The sequence below is a fragment of the Urocitellus parryii genome, chromosome 9, assembly GCF_045843805.1.
Source record: "Urocitellus parryii isolate mUroPar1 chromosome 9, mUroPar1.hap1, whole genome shotgun sequence".
In the NCBI taxonomy this organism is placed as follows: domain Eukaryota; kingdom Metazoa; phylum Chordata; class Mammalia; order Rodentia; family Sciuridae; genus Urocitellus; species Urocitellus parryii.
In genome coordinates, this window is record NC_135539.1 from 93,924,588 (window position 1) to 93,949,099 (window position 24,512).

General features: G+C 46.5%; 1 protein-coding gene across 4 annotated transcripts in view; it reads left to right on the forward strand.

The window, feature by feature from the left end:
• Itpkb (inositol-trisphosphate 3-kinase B) overlaps nucleotides 1–24,512 on the forward strand; it is a 100,431-nt gene that overhangs the window by 63,257 nt on the left and 12,662 nt on the right. For all 4 annotated transcript variants that reach the window (XM_026405748.2, XM_077802461.1, XM_026405752.2 and 1 more), the window contains exons 3-4: nucleotides 21,329–21,428; nucleotides 22,742–22,955. In XM_026405748.2, coding sequence (XP_026261533.1) covers nucleotides 21,329–21,428; nucleotides 22,742–22,955 — 314 coding nt within the window. The remainder of the gene's footprint in view (nucleotides 1–21,328; nucleotides 21,429–22,741; nucleotides 22,956–24,512) is intronic.

Consider the following 24,512-nt stretch of genomic DNA (forward strand, 5'->3'; position numbering starts at 1 on the left):
GTCTTTATTATTTTTCTGTTTTTGTGAATTTAGTACGCAGTTTATTGTTTTTATTATATGTATGTTGAATCATATGGATGTTATGAGGTTATCTATTGGCATCTTACAGTTTTTCTTATGCATTTGCTTGATTCTTTATATTCAAAAATCTCTTTAAACTTTCCACCATAATGTTTTATAAGAAAATATCTCCAGTTTATTTGAATTTTGCATTGGTTTGCAGATTTTTTTTGCTTTTAATTCTTAGAAGTATTACATTTTGGAGAGTCAGAGTTCATGGTAATTTTGTCATTTATCAAGAGACTGTATAGTTAATTCCAAGTTCGTTAGCCCAAAGTCAAGGCCTTTGCTGATCTTCACTTAGTTATTCCAGAAACTTCCCCCTCTGTTCTATTAACACCTCATCAGAAATCTGAATCAGTGTAATATCTAGTAGATGATTTTTTAAAAATATTCCCCTCTTCTGTAGTGACAAATTTATTTTCAGTAAATAATTGAGAAATAAAACAAATAATAATGGTTAGAAAAGAAATGCAGGCAGTGAAATTTTTGTGTTATTGAATTTTGTGTATATGATCATGCCAGTAAAAAAGGGGGAAGGGTTAGTAATGGATTTAATACTTGATAATCACATTATGTTTATTTTAGAAAATTATACTTACATATATTAGTCTATGGCAGTGATTAATAAGAACCCTACAGTTTCAGTTTCTGAATCTTCTGTAAACTTGTCAGACTTCATGAAAGTCTGTCTTCTTTGTGTTTTCAACACATTTAGTAGACAGAACCAGATTTGTCAATCTCCTCCCATAGTTGGTTGTAAAGCATTTTTTATTCACACTCATTTTGAAAAGTTTTTCACTAAAAAGCAACAGATATACAAGTAGATTTAAAAAATCTTAAACATAAAGGAGATCTGGCAAAAATTCACAAAAATGCCATGACACAATACTGTCCCTGACTTTAGTTCATCAGGATTTTAGCTGTTGAAAAGTTTAAAACACAAATTGAAACTCCCAGTGGTCTCCTCAGGTGACAGGATGGGTGCAAGTAGGTCAGGCTCAATGTTTTGTCCTTATATATAATGCCTGTGCCTCCACTTTTATGTCTGATCTGGGCATCTAGTTCAGGAACATGTAATAACACAGGATCTGGGTGACAAGCCACCAGAGTGAGCTCTGTTGATATAGAATCCTGTGAACCTCTCAGTGTGTGTCAGTGTGTGTCAGTGGCTGACTATAACTGCAAGTTCTCTGAAAGAACTTCAGTATAGAACTTAATATTTGTTCAAGGACAGGTAATAAGTCCATGTGAATTCAGAGCTCACATATATTATTAAAAGTCTATGGCTGAGGGCTGGGGTTACGGCTCAGTGGTAGAGTACTTGCCTAGCATGTGTGAGGCATACTAAAAAGTCCATGGTTGGGAATGTAACTTAGTGATAGAGCACTTGCTTAGCATGGTGAGGCACTCAAAAGAGAAAAGTTTAAAGTAGAAAGTAGCGCAGTTGTTAAGGATTAGTCAAAATGTTGGGTGAGCTGGAATATGTTAATTTGAATTGTCTGCTAGTCATGATGATAAAAGTCTATCAGTTTTAGTATTGTTTTAAATTCCCTGTAGGCAATGTACCCTCTTATCTCCTGCCTCTGCAGCCAGCTGCTTCGTTGGCCATCCCTGCCGAGCTGTGCTGCTTGCTATTCTCTGTGTGCCTTTCTGTTTTTCTGCTTTGGCTCTTGCTTTTCCCAGGCCTAAAATCCTACCCTCAGTCTCTATGCTTACACATACATGCTATCCATCTTAGCTTTCAAGATTCAGTTTAAATATCACATTTTCCATGAAACTTCCTTAATTTATCCCCCTTTTTCTGAAGTATTACCCCCTTCTGATTTCCTGTAGCATAATATCTGCACTTTTCTTTACAAAAATCATTACTTATTTTTCTACCCTCCATTTCAGTTCTTGAGGCCCATGTTCATCCTTTTAGTGAATGGTGGGCCTCCCAGGATTTAGGCCTGAGCTAGAACACAGTCTAGATTTGAATGGATAAATTATGCAACATGGTAATGTGCAAAAGGAAGGGAAAATGGGCAGCAAGGGCTACTGGAGTTCCTGGACAGGAGGAATGAGTAAAGGCTGTCATAGTCAGAAAGGGGTTGGGAGCCTGGGGAGAGCCTAGCAGGATGGGTTTGCTCTCCCTAGGTGTAGACACCTGTGGAGGGAAAGGATAGGGAAGAGCAGGTGGCCTGCTGTTCAGGCAGCACTGAAGTTCTTCCCTAGCTCCTCCTCTGCTGAGCTGTGGTCCTGGGTAAGTCCCTTCCATTCTCTGGGCGTTGATGGATGTCATTACCCTAGGTATATGTATGACTGCACAGATGGTGGGACACTACATTGTGTACAACCAGAGAAATGAAAAGTTGTGCTGCAGTTGTGTACAATGAACCAAAATGCATCCTGTTGTCATATATACCTATTTATATATATTTATTTATACCTACATATATATTTGTTTATTTGTTCTAGTCAGTTATACATGACAGCAGAATGTTCTTCGATTAATTGTACACAAATGGAGCAGAATTTTTCACTTCTCTGGTTGTACCCAAAGTAGGGTCACACCGTTCATGCAATCATACACATGCCTAGGGTAATGATGCCCATTTTATTCCACCATTTTTCCTGCCCCCATGCACCCTCCCCACCTTCCCTCCGTTTTGCCCAAGGTTCCTCCATTTTCCCCATGCCCCAGCCCCCCATTATGGATCAGCATCCACTTATCAGAGAGAACATTTGGCCTTTGGTTTCTTGGGATTGGTTTACTTCTCTTAGCATGATATTCTCCACCTCCATTCATTTACCTGCAAATGCTATAATTTTATTCTCTTTTAATGCTGAGTAATATTTCATTGTGTATATGTACCACAGTTTCTTTATTCATTCATCTGTTGAAGGGCATCTAGTTTGCTTCCACAGTTTAGCTATTGTGAATTGAGCTGTTTGAACATTAATGTGGCTGTGTTATTATAGTCTGCTGATTTTAAATCCTTTGGGTATAGACCGAGGAATGGGATAGCTGGGTCAGACGGTGGTTCCATTCCAGGTTTTCTAAGGAATCTCCATACTGCTTTCCAGATTGGTTGCCTCAATTTGCAGCCCCACCAGCAGTGTATGAGTATGCCTTTTCCCTCACATCCTCGCCAACATTTATTTTGTCTGTGTTCTTGATAACTGCTATTCTTACTGGCATGAGATGAAATCTTAGAGTAGTTTTGATTTACATTTCTCAAATTATTAGAGATGTTGAACATTTTTTTTCATATATTTGTTGATTGTTTGTATATCTTCTTCTGAGAAGTGTCTGTTCAGCTCCTTAGCCCATTTATTGATTGGGTTATTTGTGGGGTTTTTTGGTGTTAAGTTTTTTGAGTTCTTTATATATCCTGGAGTGCTCCCAAAATGTAGGGTCTCCCTTCACCTCATTGATTGTTTCTTTTGCTGAGAAGAAGCTTTAGTTTGAGTCCATCCCACTTATTAACTTTTGGTTTTATTTCTTGCACTATAGGAGTCTTGTTAAGGAAGTCAGGGCCTGATCAGATGTGATGAAGATTTGGGCCTACTTTTTCCTCTATTAGGCTCAGGATCTCTGGATTAATTCCTAGGTTTTTGATACATTTTGAATTGAGTTTTGTGCATGGTGAGAGCTAGGGATTTATTTTCATTTTGCTGTGTATGGATTTCCAGTTCTACCATCACCATTTGTTGAAGAGGCTATCTTTTCTCCAATGTATATTTTTGTCTAGTATGAGATAACTGTATTTATTTATCTCATATCTAATATGAGATAACTGTATTTATGTGAGTTTACCTCTGTGTCTTCTATTCTGTACCATTGGTCTACAAGTCTGTTTTGGTGCCAATACTATGCCGTTTTTGTTACTATAGCTTTGTAGTATAGTTTAAGATCTGGTATTGTGATGCCTCCTGATTCACTCTTCTTGCTAAGGATTGCTAAGGCTAATCTGGGTCTCTTATTTTTCCAATTGAATTTCATTATTGCTTTTTCTATTTCTATAAGGAATGATGTCGGAATCGCATTGAATCTGTGTAGCACTTTGGGTAGTATGGCCATTTTGACAATATTTATTTTGCCTATCCAAGAGCCTGGGAGATCTTTTCATCTTCTAAGGTCTTCTTTAATTTCTTTATTTAGTGTTCTGTAGTTTTCATTATAGAGATCTTTCACCTCTTTTGTTAAGTTGACTCCCAAATATTTTATTTTTTTGAGGCTATTGTGAATGGGGTAATTTTCCTAATTTCTCTTTCAGAGGATTCATCACTGATATATATAGAAATATATTTGATTAATGGGTATTGATTTTATATCCTGCTACTTTGCTGAATTTGTTTATTAATTCTGGAAGCTTTCTGGTGGAGTTTTTTTTTTTTTTTTTGATCTTCTAAGTAAGTATAGAATCATGTTGTCAGCAAATAATGATAGTTTGAATTCTTCTTTTCCTCTACTTTCTATCATTTAACCCTCTCCTTATCTCTCTACTGGGAAGCCATTGATAGCTGGCCCTCTATGGTCATTTCTGTCATTTCTTTCTCTTTTGGCAGGCTGGTGGGGAAAAGAGAAGATGGCCACACCTTTGGGTCAACACTCAAAATACAGTTGGCTGCTGCACTGTGAAATACCAAGACTTTCCTCTGGCATTTTGAATGTTGAGTTTCATGGCCAACATGTTTGACTTCCTCCTAGGCCTGCCCTAAAGGTTCCCCTGAGAATCTCCTTGCCCAGGCTGGGCCATAGCTGGCAATCCCAAATGCCACGTGCCCCCATTTATAAATTCCCACCTTGGAGGCAGGTCAGTCAGAGTCGTGCACTATGCAGCTGCTATGTGAGGATATTCCCCTTCCCCTACTGAGCAGCCAGTAGAGCAGGAAAGACTGGGTCAGGTGGATTTGGTGGTCTGTGTGCTTTATCCTGTAGACCTTGAATGGTCACGTCTGACTTTGCATGTGGTATAACATTCAGTTTCCCAAGCACTTCCGTGCCTCCCTGCCCAATCCTGCGTACAGTTTAACAGATGTTGCATGGCTGTGCGTTTTCATCTCTGTTTGCATCCCAGCAAATCAGGTGACTTGACTACATTTATGTGGCCTGTAAGAAGACCACAGTGGAAGTCTTATGGCTTTCCTCAGCACTTTCCTTTGTCTCTAAATCCAGTGGCTAACTCCAGATGCTGTCAGAGGCCAGCTGACATGGAAAGAGCATCCCAAGGTGCTGCTGCTCAGCTGCAGCCCTTCAAAAAGGCATTGGAAATCTGGATTTTTTAAATGTTGGCAATGAATTTAGAAAAAAATTAAAACTGAAAAAAGAATGTCTGCTGTTCTTTGGCATGAACCTTTTCCCTCTATCATCTGGCCACTTGTTGCTGACGGATTTTTCGATCCAGGCTTAGGGGGAGCTTTGCTGGCTGGTTTTCCTGTTAAAGGAAAGGAAAGAAGTAAGTTTAGGAAAAGGGAAGAGGAAACAGTTTGAGGGGTTTCTGGTCTCTTCACATCCTGCTGGCCAAGTGGTGTGTACATAGCTTAGCTGCCTGCATTCCCAGGGCACATACTTTCCATTTTCCTCCTTGGTCACCCTGAATTCTGGAATTCTTTGGCAGTTTATTGACTTGCTTCCTTTTCCGAAAATTGAAGTGACGACTGTTTAAAACTATTTTTCTCCATGTGGGTTTTTCCTTGGTGACTTCACTCAAGAGACAGATGTGCCCTATTAATAGCATCAAAAGTTAAGGGGAAGAAGTCATCCAGCTGGTTCTGTTCCCTAGAAATGATGTTACAGTTCTTACATGCTGGCTATCCCCAGAGACCTCGGAGGGGCTGAGCCTGCAAGAGGGCTAGAGTCACTGTGAAAGTCCGGAGTCCCTCCCTCTAGGATGGAGTCCTTGAGTGAACTGCATTGCTCACCTAGCGTAGCTCTCAGATCCTAGCCAGACTCCCAGCTCAGAAGCTGCTCTGTGACTTCCACTGGGATATATATACAGTGCTTAGCAGATGGCAGGTAGACTTGCTAAGGATGTTCGCTGGCTTCATAGATTGTCAAAGGCACACATTCAGATCCTGCTTCCTGAACCTGGAGGCTTGGAGCCAGTTGAGGATGAAAAACCCTGTCTGTGAGAGCAGACCATTCTTCCAAGTTACTCCGTGGTGATTTCAGCTCAGGATCCCTGGCTGCAAGGACCTCAGGGGTCACCTTTCTTTCATCCTCTGCCATTCCAGAATGCATTCTTCAGAGAAATATGTGTGTCCCTTAATAATGTTTCCTTTCCCCTTCTCAGTAGGAAGGACATGGAATGGTCTTCTTTTTTTAAATAATTTTTAATGTTGCATTATAATTATACATAATAGTGGAATTTTTGTGACATGCAAAGAATTCTATGTAGTATACATGCACATAACATAATTTGTCAATTTTATGCCCTGGTGTCTCCTCTTTCCTCCCCTCTGTTCCCGGAATCCCCTTCCTCTACTCAGCTACTCTCCCTTCTAATTTTATGAGATTTCCCCACTCCCCGTGCCACCCCCCTCTTTTTCTCAGTAGCTTCTACATATGAGAAAAGATACATGACCCTTGACTTTCCAAGTCTGACCTATTTTGTTTAACAAAATGTTCTCAAGTTCCTCCATTTTAACAAGAGTCTTCTGTAAGCCATGTAGGCAAGAGGTCCAAGCTTGAAGATCCTTTAGATAGAAAAATGAATGGCATATATGAATGTTGCTGAAGGTTTGTTGATTTTTCCTCCCTGTCAATCTGAGGGGAGGGCAGAGAGGGCCTGAAATGAAGCTCTTTGCCCCTTTCTTTTACACTGGAGAGCCCAACCTCAGTTTGGTGAAAACATATTCTGTCTGTAATAATCCCAGGAACTACTGTATAAAATTGCAATATAAAATATAGCCTAATGCAAAAAATGAGGGAAACTATGGTGAGCTGTCCCTGTTCCCACTGGGTGAGAGAACCTGGCAGCAGTTGAGCATGTGGGCTTTCAGGGTTAGGAGTTTGAGCAGGACCCCCAGGTCTGCCCCAGATGGGAACACTTGCCTGGGAGATCCCTATGCCCCTGTCTGCTTCTCTGAGAAAGGGAGGCCATTGTGCTTCCTGCTTCTTAGGGGGCCCTGGGATCCTTATGCTGCAGGTAATAGTGCTAAGTAAGCACCCTGCTGCCACTACCAGGCCCCAGTTGACAGATGCACGAGAAAGGGTGATGAGTCAATCTGTTTATGAAAATCACACATTCCCACAAAGACGTCACCACCACCCGGGGGACAGCCTCGTTCCCAGGGCTGATGGCGCTTGTTCATACTCAGGGGTTCACTGGTGTGCCTTTTTGGCAACCCGTTTCCTGTGCCTCCAGCAGTCTACACGTGAACAGATGCATGGCTGATGAAGTGAGAAGGGGACTCTGGCCTGCACAGCTCCAGCCAGCCGGGAGAGGGAAGCTAGGTGACTCATAGCACAATTCTGAGCTGTGCATCAGCCTCTACTAGGCCAGGCTGTACAGCCTTCTTCAGAAAGTAGCTTGGGGTTTCTGGTTCTCTGCAAATCTGTATTGCCATATGCTGAGCGCCAGTTAGCCACAGGCAAATCAGTATTATTTTTCTGAAATATGAATTGCACCAATGTATCTTGCTTGGAAATAATTTTCTAAATATAGCTAAATATTTGATACCACTTGTAAGCTCTCAAGTCCTTCCTGAAGAGTTTCCTTGTTAGAAATTCCTTAGGTGGGAGTTTCCAAAATTCCAGCTTTGGAGTTACTTCAGGGTAACCCTCTTAACCAATCTCTTACAAGCACTTTCTGCATTCCCAGAAGCAACTTAAAAGGTAGTATTTTGTCCATGAGTGTCCGTAGCGTAGAGGGGATAAGGGAGTTTCTATTTTTTGGGGGGGTGGGGGGGGTACTGGGGATTGACCCCAAGGGTGCTTAACTCCTGAGCCACATCCCCAGTCCTTTTTATTTTTTATTTTGAGACAAGTTCTCATTAAATTGCTAGGGCCTTGCTAAGATGCTGAAGCTGGCGTTGAACTTGTTATCTTCCTGCCTCAGCCTCCAGAGCCTCCAGAGCCACCACGCCTGGCAAAGAGCCGTTAGCTCAGAAACTGGTTTCCCTCAGCTATGCTGTGCTTATGAGAGTCAGTGGAGCAAAGGTGACATTTCAGATCCTTTAGCATTCTGCATAAAATTCCCTTTCAGATTCCTGAATTTTTAAATGTTATCTTCAGCAAACAATAAAGCAGTGTTTCTACAGGTGACTACCGCATAGAGTTTGGGTCCTGTTGCCAAGCCAAATCTCCCTGGGGAATTAGCTGAGTTACTTACTGCAGGCCACACAGATCCCTGGATGGGGAGTGGGGTCTGCAAGACTCAGTATTATTGGTGGTGACCTTTGTGCCAGGCTACTTCATTGTCTTCATGCTCTCTCACACTTGGCTTAGTGGCTCCTGAGCTGGGTGTGGTGGCACAAACCTGTAATCCCAGCAACTAGAGAGGCTGAGTCAGGAGGATTGCAGGTTTGAAGCCAGCCTCGGCAGTTTAACGAGGCTGTAAGCAACCTAGCAAGACCCTGTCTCAAAATTTTTTTAAAAAAAGTTTAAAAAGGGCTGGGGATGGGGTTCAGTGGTTAAGCTCCCTTGGGTTCAATCCCAGGTATTAAACAAACAGTGGCTCCTGGGTGTTTTGAAGTTTCAGAAAGACCTTGCTTAATTAAAGGAGGAGTCTGCTTTTGTTAGGGAATAGACTGTTAGGAAGGACCCACTTCCTGTCAGCTGTGGCCTTTGCCCTCAACTTTCCTCCCAGAAAGGTGGGATTCAAAGGCTGGGGATGAAATAGAGGAGGAGGTAGTCTGGCCTAACTGCTAATATCCACTGAAAGTCTGGAGCTGCATCCCCTAGGTCTCATCCTACCTGCGCTGTTGCCCTTGAGAGCTCAGAGACCAGATTGTTCAAGTGAGAGGTTGAGCGCTCCTGTAGCCGGCACAACACTTGGTTTTATTTAATCCTGAAAGCCTCTCTGCAGGATAGGTGGTATTCCCACTTGGCAGATAAGGAGGAACCAAAGCTTAGAGAAGTTTGGTAACCTGCCTAATACCACTGGCCAGGAATAACAGGATCTAAACTTGAGTTTAATCTGGCTATAAAGTTACTTATTACAAATGGCAAGAAATGAGGTAGTCAAGCAGGTGACACAGAGCTTGGACCCTGGAACCAGTCTACCTAGATTCAGATCACAGTTTAGATGTACTATCCATAGAACCTTGGATGAATTTTCTAATTCTTTGTGCCACAGTGTCCCCTTCTGTAAAATGGGATAATGAGAACAGTTCTATGGTAGGTTGAGGCACTTTTATTATTGTACATACACAATGCATATCAAATACTTAACACTGTGTCTGGTTGTGGTTGGCTTATAATGCTTATCAGCTGTCACCACTGTTACCAGAACAGCCCATGTACTCTGGCTCTGCTTCACTCCTGCAGGGGATGAGAAGGAAGGATTAAGTGGCTCTAGCTCCCCAGGCCAGCGAAGCCCTCCCAAGGTGTTGGGGTGGGGTTGAGGTCTCACATCCTGACTGGTCCTTTTGAGGGATTGGCCCAGAAGAAACTCTGGGGTGCTTAGCATTCCATAACTTTAGCCTTGATTGTCTGTTGCCAGTGAAAGCCCTCAGTAGATTTCCACCCTATGTAACTCAGGCTTGTTTTTTGCATTTACCAAAATAAAAATAAAATCTCTGGGGAGGAGTGGAAGAGGTTAAGGGTGATGGTGGGGGAGGGGAAGGGGGAGCTGGTGCATGTTGCAGGGGTGGCCCTCAGCAGCTGGGCAGAGCCCCAGGGGCCCTTTCCCAGAGGAAAGGCTGAGACTCTGTGTCCTCTGGGCTTTATCCATTAGGAAGTGTGGTGTGAGAGTCTGCCCACCCTCGGGCTCCCTTCCGGGCCCCCTCCTCTGCTGCTCCCTATTTCCGCCTATTGTTGGTTCCCACCCGGATGGCCTCCTGGTGTGGGAGCCATACTGGGCTCTGTGTGGACCAAGGCATTTCCTAGGGCTCCACATCATTCTCAGATTCCCCTCTGTCCTCTCGCCCTCCATTATTTTTAGTTCTTAAGAGGATGGACTCCAAGAGGGAGGAGGAGGGAAGAGCCAAGCTAGTGACCTTCTCACCAGAGATGGAGCATTTTCTGGGCCCTGTCTGGTGGGGAGGGTTAGGAACATTTCCATTTTGGGTGAAGGACACCTCGATTCTTGGATAACCAAAAAAAGACTGGTTTGGCAAGACTATAGCCCCCTTTGATGCCAGCTCCTGGAAAATGAGGACAAGGGATGGAGGGTGAATCTGAAAGAGTCTCTAGTGGAAGAGCCTTCTTTGCTGGTGTCCCCTGTGTCCTGGCTGTGGATGTTACCCACCAGCAAGGACATCCCAGAGCAAGGGGAAAAGCAAGGTGAACTAAACTGAGTGAAAGGTGATTCTCCAGATCCTCTTGTGTGTGGGGCCAGCCAGGTTGCCAAACTGTGGGGCACATGGAGACAACCCCAGGCAGACAGAACAGGAAGTTTGCATATGCAAGCCCTTCCTGATACCTGGAGGTGTCTCTGGAAAAATCCAGGTGTGAACAGATGAGGGTACAGCAGGGTGAACATTGGTTTGGGTATGTTTTCTCTTCTAGGCTTGAGCCCTTACTGTCTGTTGGACCCTGAAGAATTTTCTTAGGAGTATTGCAGATTTACTGGGAATCCAGCTTGGGGATATACCAAAGGGTTAGGACAGATTCCCAGTCCTCCAGGAGCATTCCCACCACTGACAGGCATGATGTGTGGTACATAAGAATCACTTGCACTCAAGGGTAGAGCTGTGGGGAGGATCCCAGGAATGCTGTGGGGCTGGAACACCCCAAAAGAGGCTTCACCGAGAAGGCAGGGCAAGTTTGCAAATTCCAGAGGGATCTGTGGAAGGAGAGGTAGGATGTGGATGCACAGAAAGGAGAAGGGAGAGTGGGCAGGCAGGGCAGAGCAGGGACCTGGAGGTAGACAGATGTGAGACAAAAAGATGGCCTCCTCTGCTGGATCTTAGAGGTACCTGAGAGCTGAGGGTGCCTAGTGAGTGCAGGGAGGTATCTGAGGTTGGTCCTGTGGCCCTGGTGGAATCTTGCTTCTTCCTGCTCCTAAGTATTCAGGGAACTCAGATGAGACTCTACACAGGCAGCCCTGTCCTTGCCTCCTGGGTCTAAGACAGCCTCCTGGGACGATGATGGAGGAGGGAGAGTGAGCAGGTGGAAGGACCCTTAAGGTGCCAGTTTGGGTGCTACCCATGGTCTAGAAACTGAACTGTGAGTTGTAACAGGAAGAAAATAACTAATCAGGAGAGAATAGCTGGGCAGACACTTAGGATTTTCCTGGATGTTACCAGAATATGCTGCTAGGAGTGAACTGAGCCAGGAGGTGACCCTCAGTAAGAGTTAGCAGGGGCTTGAACATTGCATCCAGAGCTTCTACCTCCTGCTTGACCAGTTCCACACACCGCACACCCAAGTACGGTGGCCCTAATGGTTTGCTAGGAGTGGAGAAGATAGAACACTCACCCCAAGAGGACACAAAGCCAGTACATGCTTCTCATGCCTGTGGTAACCAGGGCATCCTGGCCTGCAAGGGTTGATCTAATACCCACCATCCTTGTTTTCCTGCCCCAGACCAGCACTGATTTTTAAAGGAGGTGTAGAATGAACATCCCTAAACCAAAAATCTCAAATCCGAAATGCTCTAAAATGGAAAAACTTTTGAACACCTAGATGATGCCACAAATGGAAACTCCACACCTGACTTCACATGGCATTTGCAGTCAAAACACAGGTGCACTAAAAATTTGTATAAAATTACCTTCAGGCTGTATGTACAAGGTATATATGAAACAGAAGTGAATTTCATGTTTAGACTTGGATCCCATCCCCAAGAGATCTCATTATATGTTTGCATATTTTCCAAAATCTGAAACACTCCTGGTCCCAAGCATTTTAGAAAACTATCCTCAACCTGTACAAGCCGAGCTGCAGTTTGTGGCGTAATTCCCCCTACACTGGTGTGGCTGAAAAGGAGAGGTGAGAAGAGGTTCCAGCTGGGTGGGCAGCTCTGGAGAAGCTCTGGGCCACCCGGATGTGGGAACATGGTGAGAGGGCTGGGTCAGGGAGGGAATAAAATAAAACATAGACTAAAGTCTTCTTCACACGGCATTTTTGCAGTTGGTTTTCAGGGGATTCTTGTTTGCTAATGGAGGAAGGCAGTTAGTCTTAAATCTAGATTTTATTTTTAGCTGGAGCTACCTGCCCTGCCAAGTCCCTGGGCTTTATTTTTCCAATCTTCAGTGTCTTGGTTTGAAAGGCCTGGCCTTCCTCCTCTCAGCTCAGGGCTCCTTTTTGGCAGAGCAAGTTTTGCATTGGGCCGCCTCCAGGTTTCTGCCCAGGGCCCAGGAGGGAGCTGTTGGGCCCAGGAGGGAGCTGTTGAGCCCAGGGCCCTACCTGCCTGGGCTCGCACTCTGCGTCACTGCAGGCTCTGCCAGGGGAGAGCACAAAGAACAAAGTTGGCCGCTGCAGCCTGGGAGAAGCAGCAGGCCTTTCCCTTGTGAAGGCCGCACTGATCACTAGGGAAACCCTAACTGCTTTTTTAGAAAGACCAAAAGAAGAAGGAGGAAGAAAAAAGCATTTTTTTTCCAAACATGGAAAACTCAAATGACTTTCACTTAGATTTTTGCAAGAGCAGAACAGGAGCTTTGACACGGAACGGACCCTCCCTCCTCTGCTTTTAGCGCTTTGTCAAATGTGCCTTCCCTAAAGCCTGTGTCCGCCAGGACCTTCTGGGAACAGACTTGGAAGAGGGGAAGGCAGGTCTTTATTCAGGCCTTCCCCATCTGAAAGGTCACTCTTGTGACAAAGCACTTGCTTTTTATGTGTGATTTTGTTTTATTTATTTATTTATTTATTTATTTATTTATTTATTTATTGGTACTACAGATTGAGCCAAGGGGTGCTCTACCCCTGAGCTGCATCTCCAGCCCTTTTTATTTTTATTTGGAGGAAGAGTCTCAATAAGTGTTGGAGGCTGACCTCGAACTTTCAGTTTTCCTGCCTCAGCCTCCTAAATCCTGGGATTATAGGTGTGTTGTGTGACACTATTTTATAAATGGAGTAGAGACAGGTAGATGGAGAAACAGGAGAAACATCAGAGGCCCAGTCTTCTGTTTGCTGAAGTAAAAATCCTCAGAATTAAATGGCATAAAACTTGGAAGCTGTGTGACCTGAGGCAAGTTACTTAATGTCTCTGAATGTGTTTCATAATTAACAAAATGGAAATAATGCTATCAGTGCTATAAGGTGTCCATAAGATGCTACCACAATACCCAGAAATGCATTAGGCATTTAAATGTGACTTCTTTGCATGTGCAGACTCAGATCCTCGTGCATACACACACAGCAAAGAGTTACCCTAGCTGTGTTGTTTTTGGAGTCACAGAATACAGAGATTATTTCCCTTTTCTGATATTTGACAGATTTCCCCATCATCTCTTTTACTATAAGTAGATGGAAATTCTTTCTTTATAATTATCTAAAAATAGAAGTTAGCAGAGTTATCAAATTATTTAAATAAAAAGGGAAGTGCTGGAGGAAAAAGTAGCAAATTGGAGGAATGAGTCAGTTGGGACAGGGGCTAAAAATGGTCATAATCCCCCCTTATAAAATGAAATTTGAAAACTCTGACTATTGACCCTAAGAACACTGCTCTTTAGTGGTGCTTAGCAGTGTTCTGTACACCTGAAATGGGTGGTTTGGGAATTCATTCTCTCTCCTTTTTGCAACTTCTTTGACCTTCTGAACCAGAAACTGATATCGACATAGCTGGGCTCACACCAGCTCAGATTCTCCTGGAGTCATAGATTCAGAGGGCTAAAGCCACCCTGTGAGAGTTCTGGAGCTGCTTCTCATTGGAGGAGAAGCTTTTAATCAATTAATCACACAGTTAGCTTATCTGATTGCCATCTGGCAATATGGTCTCCTGGAAGGGCCCCACTGGACTCTTGCCAGTTCACTGTGCCTTGGAGGAAAAAGTATTGCATTAAAAATAATAAAATACACAGAAGTCAAAAAGTGAACAGAAAATTATAAAGGAAGAATTTCCATATACTTATAGTAAAAGAGATGATGGGGAAATCTGTCAAATATTGAAAAGGGAAATAATCTCTGTATTCTGTGACTCCAAAAACAATATAGCTAGGGTAACTCTTTGCTGTGTGTGTATGCACGAGGATCTGAGTCTGCACATGCAAAGAAGTCACATTTAAATGCCTAATGCATTGGTCTGCCCATCCACCACCATATGCAGAGCACCTGTGTATGGTTACTGCCTCCTTGAGTTCTCTCTGTATGGATGCCCAGTTTAAAGATGAGGATGCTCGAGTCTGGGCCCAGCTGCAGAGGGAGTTGGTAGAGCAGAGATTCATTCTAACCCCCAAACTGGAATTGTGCTCTGCTTTATCATGCCGCCTTCTAGAAATGAGTTCTAGGGCTGTGGACTGCCTTTTTAGCTCAGAGGCAGAGGATTTTGGACAGAATCTGCTGGAGGGAGAGAGGGGTCCTAGTTTACAGGGTGAACCAGCCGTGGGCCCATCAAATCTGGTCAGAAGGGTAACTGGAGGAGGGGCAGCCTGCCTCAGGGTAGACTTGGAACTGTAAGTCACTGTCTTCAGGAGGCCTGCTGCAGCTGTTGGGAGAAGAATGACAGGGACTCTGGTAAGAAATACAGCAAAGCCCACACCTGCCTGGAAATGTAATGCTCTCCAGGTGCCTCTGATCAGGTTCCCAGAGGGTTGGGTTTGGTCTCCCTCCTCCTAGCTGGTTAAGATTTGTCTCAACCTCTAGGCCTGGCTGGGTAATGGTGTCACTCAAAAACCCAGAATTGGACCAGGCATAGTGGCGCATGCCTATAATTCCAGAAGCTCAGGAGTCTGAGGCAGGATGATCACAAGTTCAAGGCCAGCAGCAGCAATTTAGTGAGACTGTAAAAAAATGAAAAGTGGCTGGGGATGTGGCTGAGTGGTTGAGCAGTCCTGGGTTCAATCCTTGGTACAAAAAACAAAACCCAGAACTGAGATGGAGCTGTATCGAGGGCAAGTTGGAAAAACCCAGAAAGTAAAGTTAAATCAGAGAGAAAGTTTTCTGAGCTGAGTTTTTAAATACACACAGGGAGGGCTGGGGATGTAGGTCAGAGATAGAGTGCTTGCTAGCATATGCTTGCTAACATGTCCTAGATTTAATTCCCCAGTAACACACGCGTGTGCACACACGTGCAATAGCTTATAAGTACTCACAGGGTTAGCTAAATCCTGTGCAATCTGCAGCCACTCTTGTAACAATCCTTAATGGCAACACCTTTAGGAGTCTGAGGCTAGGGTGGGAAGGAGTGTATGGAACCAGAAGTTAGTTGCCTGCAAAACCTCACAGGCCTGAAAGAGTTCAAGTTTAGTAGACTGCAGATATTTCCAAGTATGGATAGGGGATGGGACCTGCTGGGGCTGCTAAGCATCTTTTAGTCCTCACAACAGAGGAGTGTGCACCCCTAACCTTTCTGCCCGCGCCCCCCACACACATTGCATTGAGAATTTCCATGTTGTTTGCAGGGCAGGAAGTAGCTAGGAGATAGAAGCAGAACCCGAGGGCATGTGGGTCCAACTGAGGATAAGAGAGTGCTGGCCCTGAGTGGTTAGTCCTCCTGAGGGGGGACTGGAGGGGTGTCTACTGAGTGGCTCAGACATACCCCAGCAGCCCAGGAATAAGAACATGCAGGAGATGAATGAGTCGGAAAGCTGAGGACTTGCCACCCTCCTCATCTCCCCTGCTAGGTTTTTTCAGGAGGCTGCTCTGAGCCCCACAAGGAGATCGGAAGGCACCTAGCCTTGAGCTCTCCCCCTTCCCCCAGCATTGAGGAGCTTCTGATCACTGTCAAAGTACACAAGTCAGGACACTGAGACATGAAGACCCAGGGTCACCTGCCACCACCAAACAATGGGACCATTTTTTTCAAAGCTCCCCCCACACCCCCTTGGGAGGCAGAACAGCATCCTGGGCATGCTTGAGAGCCATGCAGTGCAGAAGGCCTGTCAAAGGGCCCCCACACATGGTTAACACCCTGCCCTTCCCATCTGGACACTCTTGTTACATTTTGGACAAGGGGCTCTTCATACTCATTTTGGGCTGGACCTGAATATCACGTGGCTGATCCTGATAATGGCTAAAGTACACATAAGTGGATGGCCCGAGGTCCTTTCTTCCCCACAGCCCGTGGCTTTGGTCCTTGCTTCCCTTCCCTCGCTTCCTGCTCCCCACCATTTCTCTTTTACCTGTGTTATGGAAGACAAAGGCCAGATGTGGAGGTTATGCCAGGTGGCCTTCTTATTTGTTTAAGACAGTGTTTCCCTGTAGCACAACTGGGGATGCCTGACTGGGAGAATCAGCTAGAGGATGGCATATCCCCAGGGACCACCAACCTCATTGGGAGGTTTGGAATTTGGTCTGCATAGCCACATGGAATTGGAGACCCTGTCTAGACTTCCTCCCTTGGGCTTGGCCTGGGCTAGGGCAGTCCCACTGGAGGAAAGATCATTTCTACCCTAGGTTCTTAAGGGCTCTGGGCAATTCTGAGCCTAGGGCCAGAGGTAAAATGGAGAAAATGCTCCCCTATTAATTATCAGGTTGTTGTGAAGGTCAGAACAAGGTCATGTGCCCCTGGCCCAGTGCCTTTCACATAGCCAGACCATGGTAAATGACAGTAGTTACAGATACACACACCAGTCCCTGTGCTGGCTGTGGGGTTGGAGGATTCGTCTGAGAATCTATGGAAATGAGCTCTTTTATCTCCCAGTGAGATGATAGAGCTATGCCCGCCAGCAGTGAGTCCCCCTGTACTTCAATGCTCAGCAGACTTAGGAAGACCACACATTTACTCATTGGATAGGTAGATCCCAGAACTGCATGCCAGCCAGCAACATGACCCAGTAGATCTGGTCAGTCAGCTAGTTAATGGCCTCAGATTCACATTAGGAGGACCCTGCAGCCCAGTATGCCAGTGGGGACTGGGCATGCCAATGGAGCTGTTGGGGCACTCTGGGAAGGGTCCTCAGAGGATGCCCCCGAAGGTTGGGAGGTGATGGAGGAGCCAAGCCAGTGAAATCAATAGGTACCCAGGTACTCTTTGCCAGACCACCATGTTGGAGGCATTTGAAGGTCGCTTTGATGTTGCTGGTTGCTCCGCTTCAGAAACCAGAAGCCTGGGTCTATAATCTGGTTTTGGACTAGAAAACCATGGAGTCTGCTGTTGAGAATCTACCCTGGAGGAGGGCCAGGACTGACAGCACTACGTTCCCCTGGATGAGATTCCTCCAGGTTGTCTGGCTGCCTTCCTTCTTGCCTCACCACCTGTCTTAGCCAGGGGAAGAGGCCCGAAATCCATTTCTGAGGACTGTGGCTTCCTTCAGCAGCATAGGGCTTGGAGGCAAGACCATCTGCCTAACCTGCCCTCACCCACTACCTGGAAAGCAGCTTCTACCAGAAGTAGGTCTGACTTCTGAGCTGGATGCTATGGTCTCAGGACCATCAGAAGGGAATGATCCTGTCATGTCCTCTCATTCTTTTATTTTTCTCCGCCCCTCAGAGTTAGGACAGGAGGGTATGTTTCACCCTGCAGCCTTCCTCTCCCTACCTTGGCCCTGGATCTGGAAAGAACTTTTTCTGCTTAATGCTTGGCAGCAACTTGGCCACTGCCTGGGTGCTGCTATTTAACAGTCGCCCCCCACGCCCCACCCCCCGGGAAAACCCCTGCATGCTGCTGCCAGGAAGAGGGCAGGAGTCTCGAGGGCAGAGGCATGGTATTCCTCGCCAGTGGAATATTCCACAGCCTTTGTCCAGGCGGAGCAGCCTTGGGATGGCCAGACTCTTGAGAATTTCTGCCCATTCTCATGGTGAAGAAATACTTCCAAATGGAGGGAGGAGGTATGGAAAAAGGGAAATCAATTGAAAGGCTGCCCCACCTCCTCAGAGCTCAGGAGTATTGGGAGGCCCTTGAACACGCTGACCTTGACAGGGGCTCCCCACCCTGGAGTACCCCTCTTTCTGTTTTGGACCGCTGGTCTTTAGCCTTGGAAGAAATATTGGGGAAGGAGAGGTTTCACAGCTTCCAGTGCCTTTGCTGAGTCCATGTCCTGCTCTCTTGTCCAGCATGGTTCCCTCTAGCCTCCTGGGGTCATAGGCTCACTATGCCTGGTGTCCTTATGGGACTGCAGGAAGCTTCTTACCAACAGCATGGGTCTGAACCAGTCGGAGGCTCTGTTGTCTTTATTCTCCAGTTCCTATGACAATACCTCTGTTTAGCCCAGAATGATTGTTTCCAGGGTATCTTCAGAGACCCCTGTGTCCCTTCCTTGAACACAGAGACCTAAAGGCTTCTCCACAAATACCCCTGAGCCCATGCAGTCTTCTAATAGCTCCATCTCCTGGGAGAAAAGGGTCTATGCATTACTCCCATTTAACAGACAAGAAAAGGGTCAGGGACTTGTTCAAGGGCCATCAGTGAGGAAGGCCAGGGTCCTAACTGCGGGGTCCTGGCTGCCTTCCCATACCCATCCCTCACTCTCGAGTCCCAGTTTCTCCATGGGGCATCTACAGCTTCCTCCCCTGCTTATACTCCCTCCACTTCCCAGCCTCTGTGCCTGCTTGATCTGGAGCCAACTGCTTCAGGTCTGTCCTGCTGGAGTTGTCTCCTTCTGTCTCTTGAGTCTGTCCCCAAATTACCTGTGACCCCCATGAGGACTCCCCACACAAGATCCTTCTTTTCTGGTTTTGCCTTGTTGCATGAGGGAGTTCATTTTCCAGGGTCCTTAGCATGTCCATCAGTCCCAGGAGCCTGGTGGACCAGCTTTCTAGAGGAAACAGAGGCCCTGAGAAGGGCCGTGAAGGAAGGTTATGGAGTTTAGCTATTCCTTACTGGGGAAGGGCCTGGGATAGGGAACACCCGGGGGACCACATCTTCCTCTTCCTCCTTGCAGCCCACAGCCTGTCAGACCCTTGTCTGCTGCAGGGATATGCCCAGCAGGTGGTGAGGGCCTGTGCATTTTTCCTTTGGACCTACCTTAATGGCCTCTGAGAGCGATGACTGAGCTCCTGCTTGGTTCTCCTTGTGTAATTCTGCCCCTCCATTGTTGCCCTCACCCATTGTCTGCCTGATTGTTTACGCAGCCTTCTGGGAGCTTAGATAAGAAGTGCAGCAGCCTTCCCAGCCTTCTTTGGCCATCTCCATCATAACCATCTAGGAAAAACATCCTTGTCAGCAGAGGCCGGCCCTTTGTCACATGGCCTTGCACTGTGCTGCCCTCACTTAAGAACCTAGTCAGTCTTGGTGGCAGGGTGGAAGTTTCTGGGAAGGGGACGGAAGTTACCAGGTTCAGTGGGGAAGACTTCCTCTCCTTCAACAGATTTTCACTTGAAAACTTGATGACAGAGCAGCTATGACCGAGCAGTCTCACCAAAGAGAAACGCAAAGGAGGCTGATTTCACCTTGAGATTCCTCAGCCTCCACTTCCTCCACAGGTGCTTTTGGGGACTGGGAAAGGAGAGGTCCCCCCAACCCATCATCTCCCTCTTCTGCACAGTTCCTTGTTTTTCCCAGCTCAGAGCCTTGTTTGTTGTGACTTTTGCTCTCTGATTTGGCTGGTCAGGGACCCACTTTCTCAGGACCTTGAAATGCTTCCTGTTACAGGTTCTTTCCCTCCCTTTTGAGCTGGAGTGTTTGGGGGGACATTTGATCCACTCTTTTTAAAGTTAACATAAGGATTGTTTCCCCTGCTGTGGACATATTTCTTTCTGGAGCGAAAGGGATTTTTTTTTTTTTGTAAGGAGCTATATAGATGAGGTTAATTTATTTATTTGTTCTTTTTAAATATACATGAAAGTATACATACATACTTGGAGTATAACTTATTCTAATTAGGATCTCATTCTTGTGGTTGTACATGATATGGAGTTACGGTCATGTATTCATATATGAGCAGAAGAAAGTTATATCCAATTCATTCTACTGTTTTTCCTGTTTCCATCCCTTCTTCCTTCCCTTTATTCCCCTTTGTCTAATCCACTGAACTTCTATGCCTGCCCCTTGTTGTGAGTCAGCATCTGCATATTAGAGAGAACATTCAACCTTTGTTTTTTGGGGGGATTGGTTTATGTCACTTAGCATGATAGTCTCCAGATCCATTTATTTACCAGCAAAAGTTATAAAGTCATTCTTTTGTATGCCTGAATAATATTTCATTATGTATATATGCCACATTTTCTTTATCCATTATCTGTTGAAGGGCACCTAGATTGGTTCCAAGATGAGACTAATTTAAATCCCAATTTTCTCTCTTATGACTTGGAAGCTCAGGGACAAATGGAAATATTAATAACTTCCTGTATGCTTGTGGTAAAAATAAAATAAGGTGCTCAATAAACCTTAGTTCTCCTTTCTGTCCAAAGGACACCCCCTCCTCCACTGATGTTTCTGGCCATTTTTACTTTTTACTTTTTACTCTACTTTCCTAAGAAGAAAGTAGAGTAAAGGAGAGAGCTGTGGACTTTTCACCTCCATGGACACTGAGGTCATGGGTGGGAAGTGCTGTCCCTTTAAATTCCTTTTAAAGTCTTTCTTCAAACCACTTGTAGGCAGGATCTACCTCTGTTGCTACCACATCTGCAAATTGAATGTGCAGTGCAACACTGCAGCTGGGTAACAGTGGCCTGCTGAATCATCCTCAGAGGAGCATCGAATTTGGCATGAGGGAGGTCGTTTTCCAGAGTTCTGGTGCCCATTCATCCCAGAAGCCTGGTGGACCAGCTGTCTATCTCTCACTAGACAGCGGAGGAAACCGAGGCCCTGAGAGGGACCACAAAGAAGGGCACGTCCTGGGGAAGGATCCGAAAAGGGGAGCACTGGATTGGGAGCACTTTGCCTTCCTCCATCACCTATCCCTGACCTTCGTCCCTGGAGACCCCTTGAGCATCTTGCTAAGCCTATTTACAAAATGGGACAATGCCACACGTGACTGCACCATTTGGATGACACCAGGAAGGTGCTTGAAGTGTCCCAAGGGCACCTGTGCTGTGGTCGTGGCACTCCTGCCTTGTAGCCCCAGTGATTTACATCCTAACCAGAAAGTTGTGGCTGTCTTTCTAATGTAGAACTTTTTGTTTGCTTGTTTCTAGAGCAAATCATGGAGAAAAATAAAAAACATGGTGCACTGGTCTCCCTTTGTCATGTCCTTCAAGAAGAAGTATCCCTGGATCCAGCTGGCGGGACACGCAGGTAGACGCGACTCTCCTGGACTTGCTCTGTGTGTGGGAAGCCACCCATCAGCCGTGGGAGGGGAGGGCCTGGCCCTGAGGCTCCTGGAGATGGAAGCATCAGAACAGCTTCCTCTCCAAGAGACTTTCTCGTCTGCAAGTACAGCCACAGCAGTGACAGATGTGACTTTGACACTGCCTTGCAAATGAGCATGGACAACTGACCTCTGTAGAATCCATGCCACCCTGTCCCTTGCCTCCTCCCTTTCTCTGTCCCTGTCTCTGTCTCTATCATCTTCAAGGCTCTCTCTTTCTCTCTCAGTGTCTCTTCCAATTTTACTCAGTAAAACAGATGAAGTTGCCAGTCTTTATAGCTGGGACACCACTGGATAAAGAGACGGAACTAACCAATTCACTGAGCTCCTGTTGTTTGTTTGCATCACTGTGGTGCTAGGGGTTGCGACTTTCATGGACATGTAGTCTCTGCCCTAAAGGAGCTGGAAGCTTTGGAAGATATGGACAGGTCGCCCCACAACCACAGCTTGCCAACATCAGGTGGAAGTGGCTAGGGAGCCTGGCTAGAGTGTGATCTTTATTCCACCCATCAGCAACAGAAGAAGGGAACATCTGACACCAAAGTCCCCAGGATCATCTAGTCCTCTGGGGACCCTTTGGCATGCACTGTCCTCTGGGGTCATTTTAGTGGATTTAGGCTTCATTGGCCTGCAGATTCTTTTGGGCCAGTACATGGGCTGACTTTTTTTTAAGTTCCTCAACCACATTGGCCCAACCAAAGTCAGGCACAGGAATGGACACGCTTTGTAAATACTTACCCAGAGGAGTGGCTTGGCAGGAACTCTGCCCAGGTAACCCAGACCTTAGACCTCTACTTCTCAGCTCACTGTCTCTCCCTTGTCCCGGTACTAGATCCTGTCTTCTCAGGGATTTTCCTCTACTGAGACTGGGAGACACCTTCATGTTGGAGAAGCAGGTTGACCATGAGGATGGGGACGCTAATAATAATACCATGAAGTGAAGAGATCTCTCCTGTAGCCCTGCTAACCCTCCAGTTGTGAGCACTGGTAGTCTCCATCTCAGATGAGGAGATTGAGGTCAGGGAAGCTGGAGAGCCAGTCCAGGGTTGCATTTGGTGAGTGGGGGAACTGGGTCTCATCCCATTCCCCTTAAAGCACTTGTCTTTAACCCCAGGCTTAACCAGTACTGCAGCATCCCAGGGAGACCCAGGTGCTATGATGGAGGAGCTGTCCTCTGAGTGGAGAGTACCTCTGTGGGCTATATCTGGGGACCAAGGGCCTCCTCTCATTTGCTCTGCAGGGAGTTTCAAGGAGGCTGCCAATGGCCGGATCCTAAAGAAGCACTGTGAGTCGGAGCAGCGCTGCCTGGATCGACTGATGGCTGATGTGCTGAGGCCCTTTGTGCCTGCCTACCATGGGGACGTGGTGAAGGATGGGGAGCGCTACAACCAGATGGATGACCTGCTGGCTGACTTTGACTCTCCTTGCGTGATGGACTGCAAGATGGGCATCAGGTGGGCCAGACTCCTTGCTGCAGGAGTATTTACCCCAACACCACATCTGGCCACGCAGCAGATACCTGGCAGCATTTAGGGTGTCTCAGAGATCTCATGTGTGCTAGGACAGGCCATGGGGGCTGCTTGACCAACTATAACCTCTCCCACCCCAAAGTCCACTCCCTTTATGTGTAGAAGGCATAGGGACCCTGGTTTTGTCATGACACCTCCTTCCCCACTCTGGTGAGCTGACCTGAAGCAGCAGGAGCCAGAAAGAGGCCCTGGCTGGATGCCAAGCCCCCCAGGGAGGGGCAGATAAAGCTGCCCTCTGACAGGTGGGATGGCTCCTGGGTGTGGGGGGGTGAGGGAATATCAAGTAGGGAGGTAGGAAGATGGTGACCTCCTGTTATGCAAGCTGCAGGGGGCTCAGGAATAGAGAGGAGTAGAGAGAACTGGCTGGCAACCATGTTGGTCTGCCAAAAAACAAAACAACAAAAATTGTGTGCCCACTGTGAGTATGACTAGGGAGGGAGCCCAGGAGCTTGAGAGGTAGGTCCCCATTGTGGATCAGCCTACAGATGGCCTCAGCCCTGAGTAGGGTGCTTCAGGGGTCTGACCTTCCCTAGACTGGAAGGGTCATTGGACTTGTGGGCATAATTGGCATGCCCTGTCCTCCAGATTCCTAACTACAGGGCCCAGGCTCAGCCTGCCTTCTGTCCAAGGAGATAAGCTGGGAGAGAACCCAGGCAGGAAGAGGAGACAGGAAAAGGGGCAGGAGGAGGCAGGGTGGAGAACAGAGCAGGAGGCCTGAGACCAGGGCAGTCCTGAGCCACTGGTTTGGCTGCAGGGTTTTCTTATTTCCTCTCAAACTTTGGCTATTTTCCAACCCAAGAACCCCCTCATGGCTCCTTCTTCTCCTGGGAGACTGGTGTAACCCCCTGAGTCTATCCGTGCAGGAGGTGTTCAGCACCATGTGCTCACCCTGGAGAGCCTGGCCTTGGCTGCTGATGCCCAGACTGGATGCCAGACATGGGCTCCTCCATGCCACTCCCAAGAGAGGCCAAGTTCAGAGCTGAAGCCTGTGTCTGCTTTGAATGGTCTACTTCTTCTATGAGGATATTGAGAAAGAGGGGTGTGTGTGAGAGAGAGACAGAGGCCAGGAGAGAAGTAGGCCAAGCCAGCCAGGTTTCTTGTTCTTTCTCCTTGCTTCTCTTGGGAGTTGTGTCCTAGAATCAGACCCTGCCAGCTGGCTGCCTGGTGCTCCCTTGCCCTTGCCCCCCAGGGCAGGGACAGGGACATGGAGAAGTACAGGCCTCTTTGTTTTTTTCTACTCCGTGCCTGGTCACCCCCTACCACTATCCAAGGCCCTCAATATCTCCAGCCCACAGGGAGCTGGGCATGGGGGGCGGGCAAACTGTCCCTCTAGCTACCACATGGCTGCTCCTCTTTTCCAGAGTCTTATTTTGTCCCTGGAAGACCCTTCCCTGGCACACCAGGATGTGCTTTCTCAAGGGAGGTACAATCATTCCTTCCAACCCAAACAGCAGAGGGCTCAGCCTACTTGCAGGGAAGGGG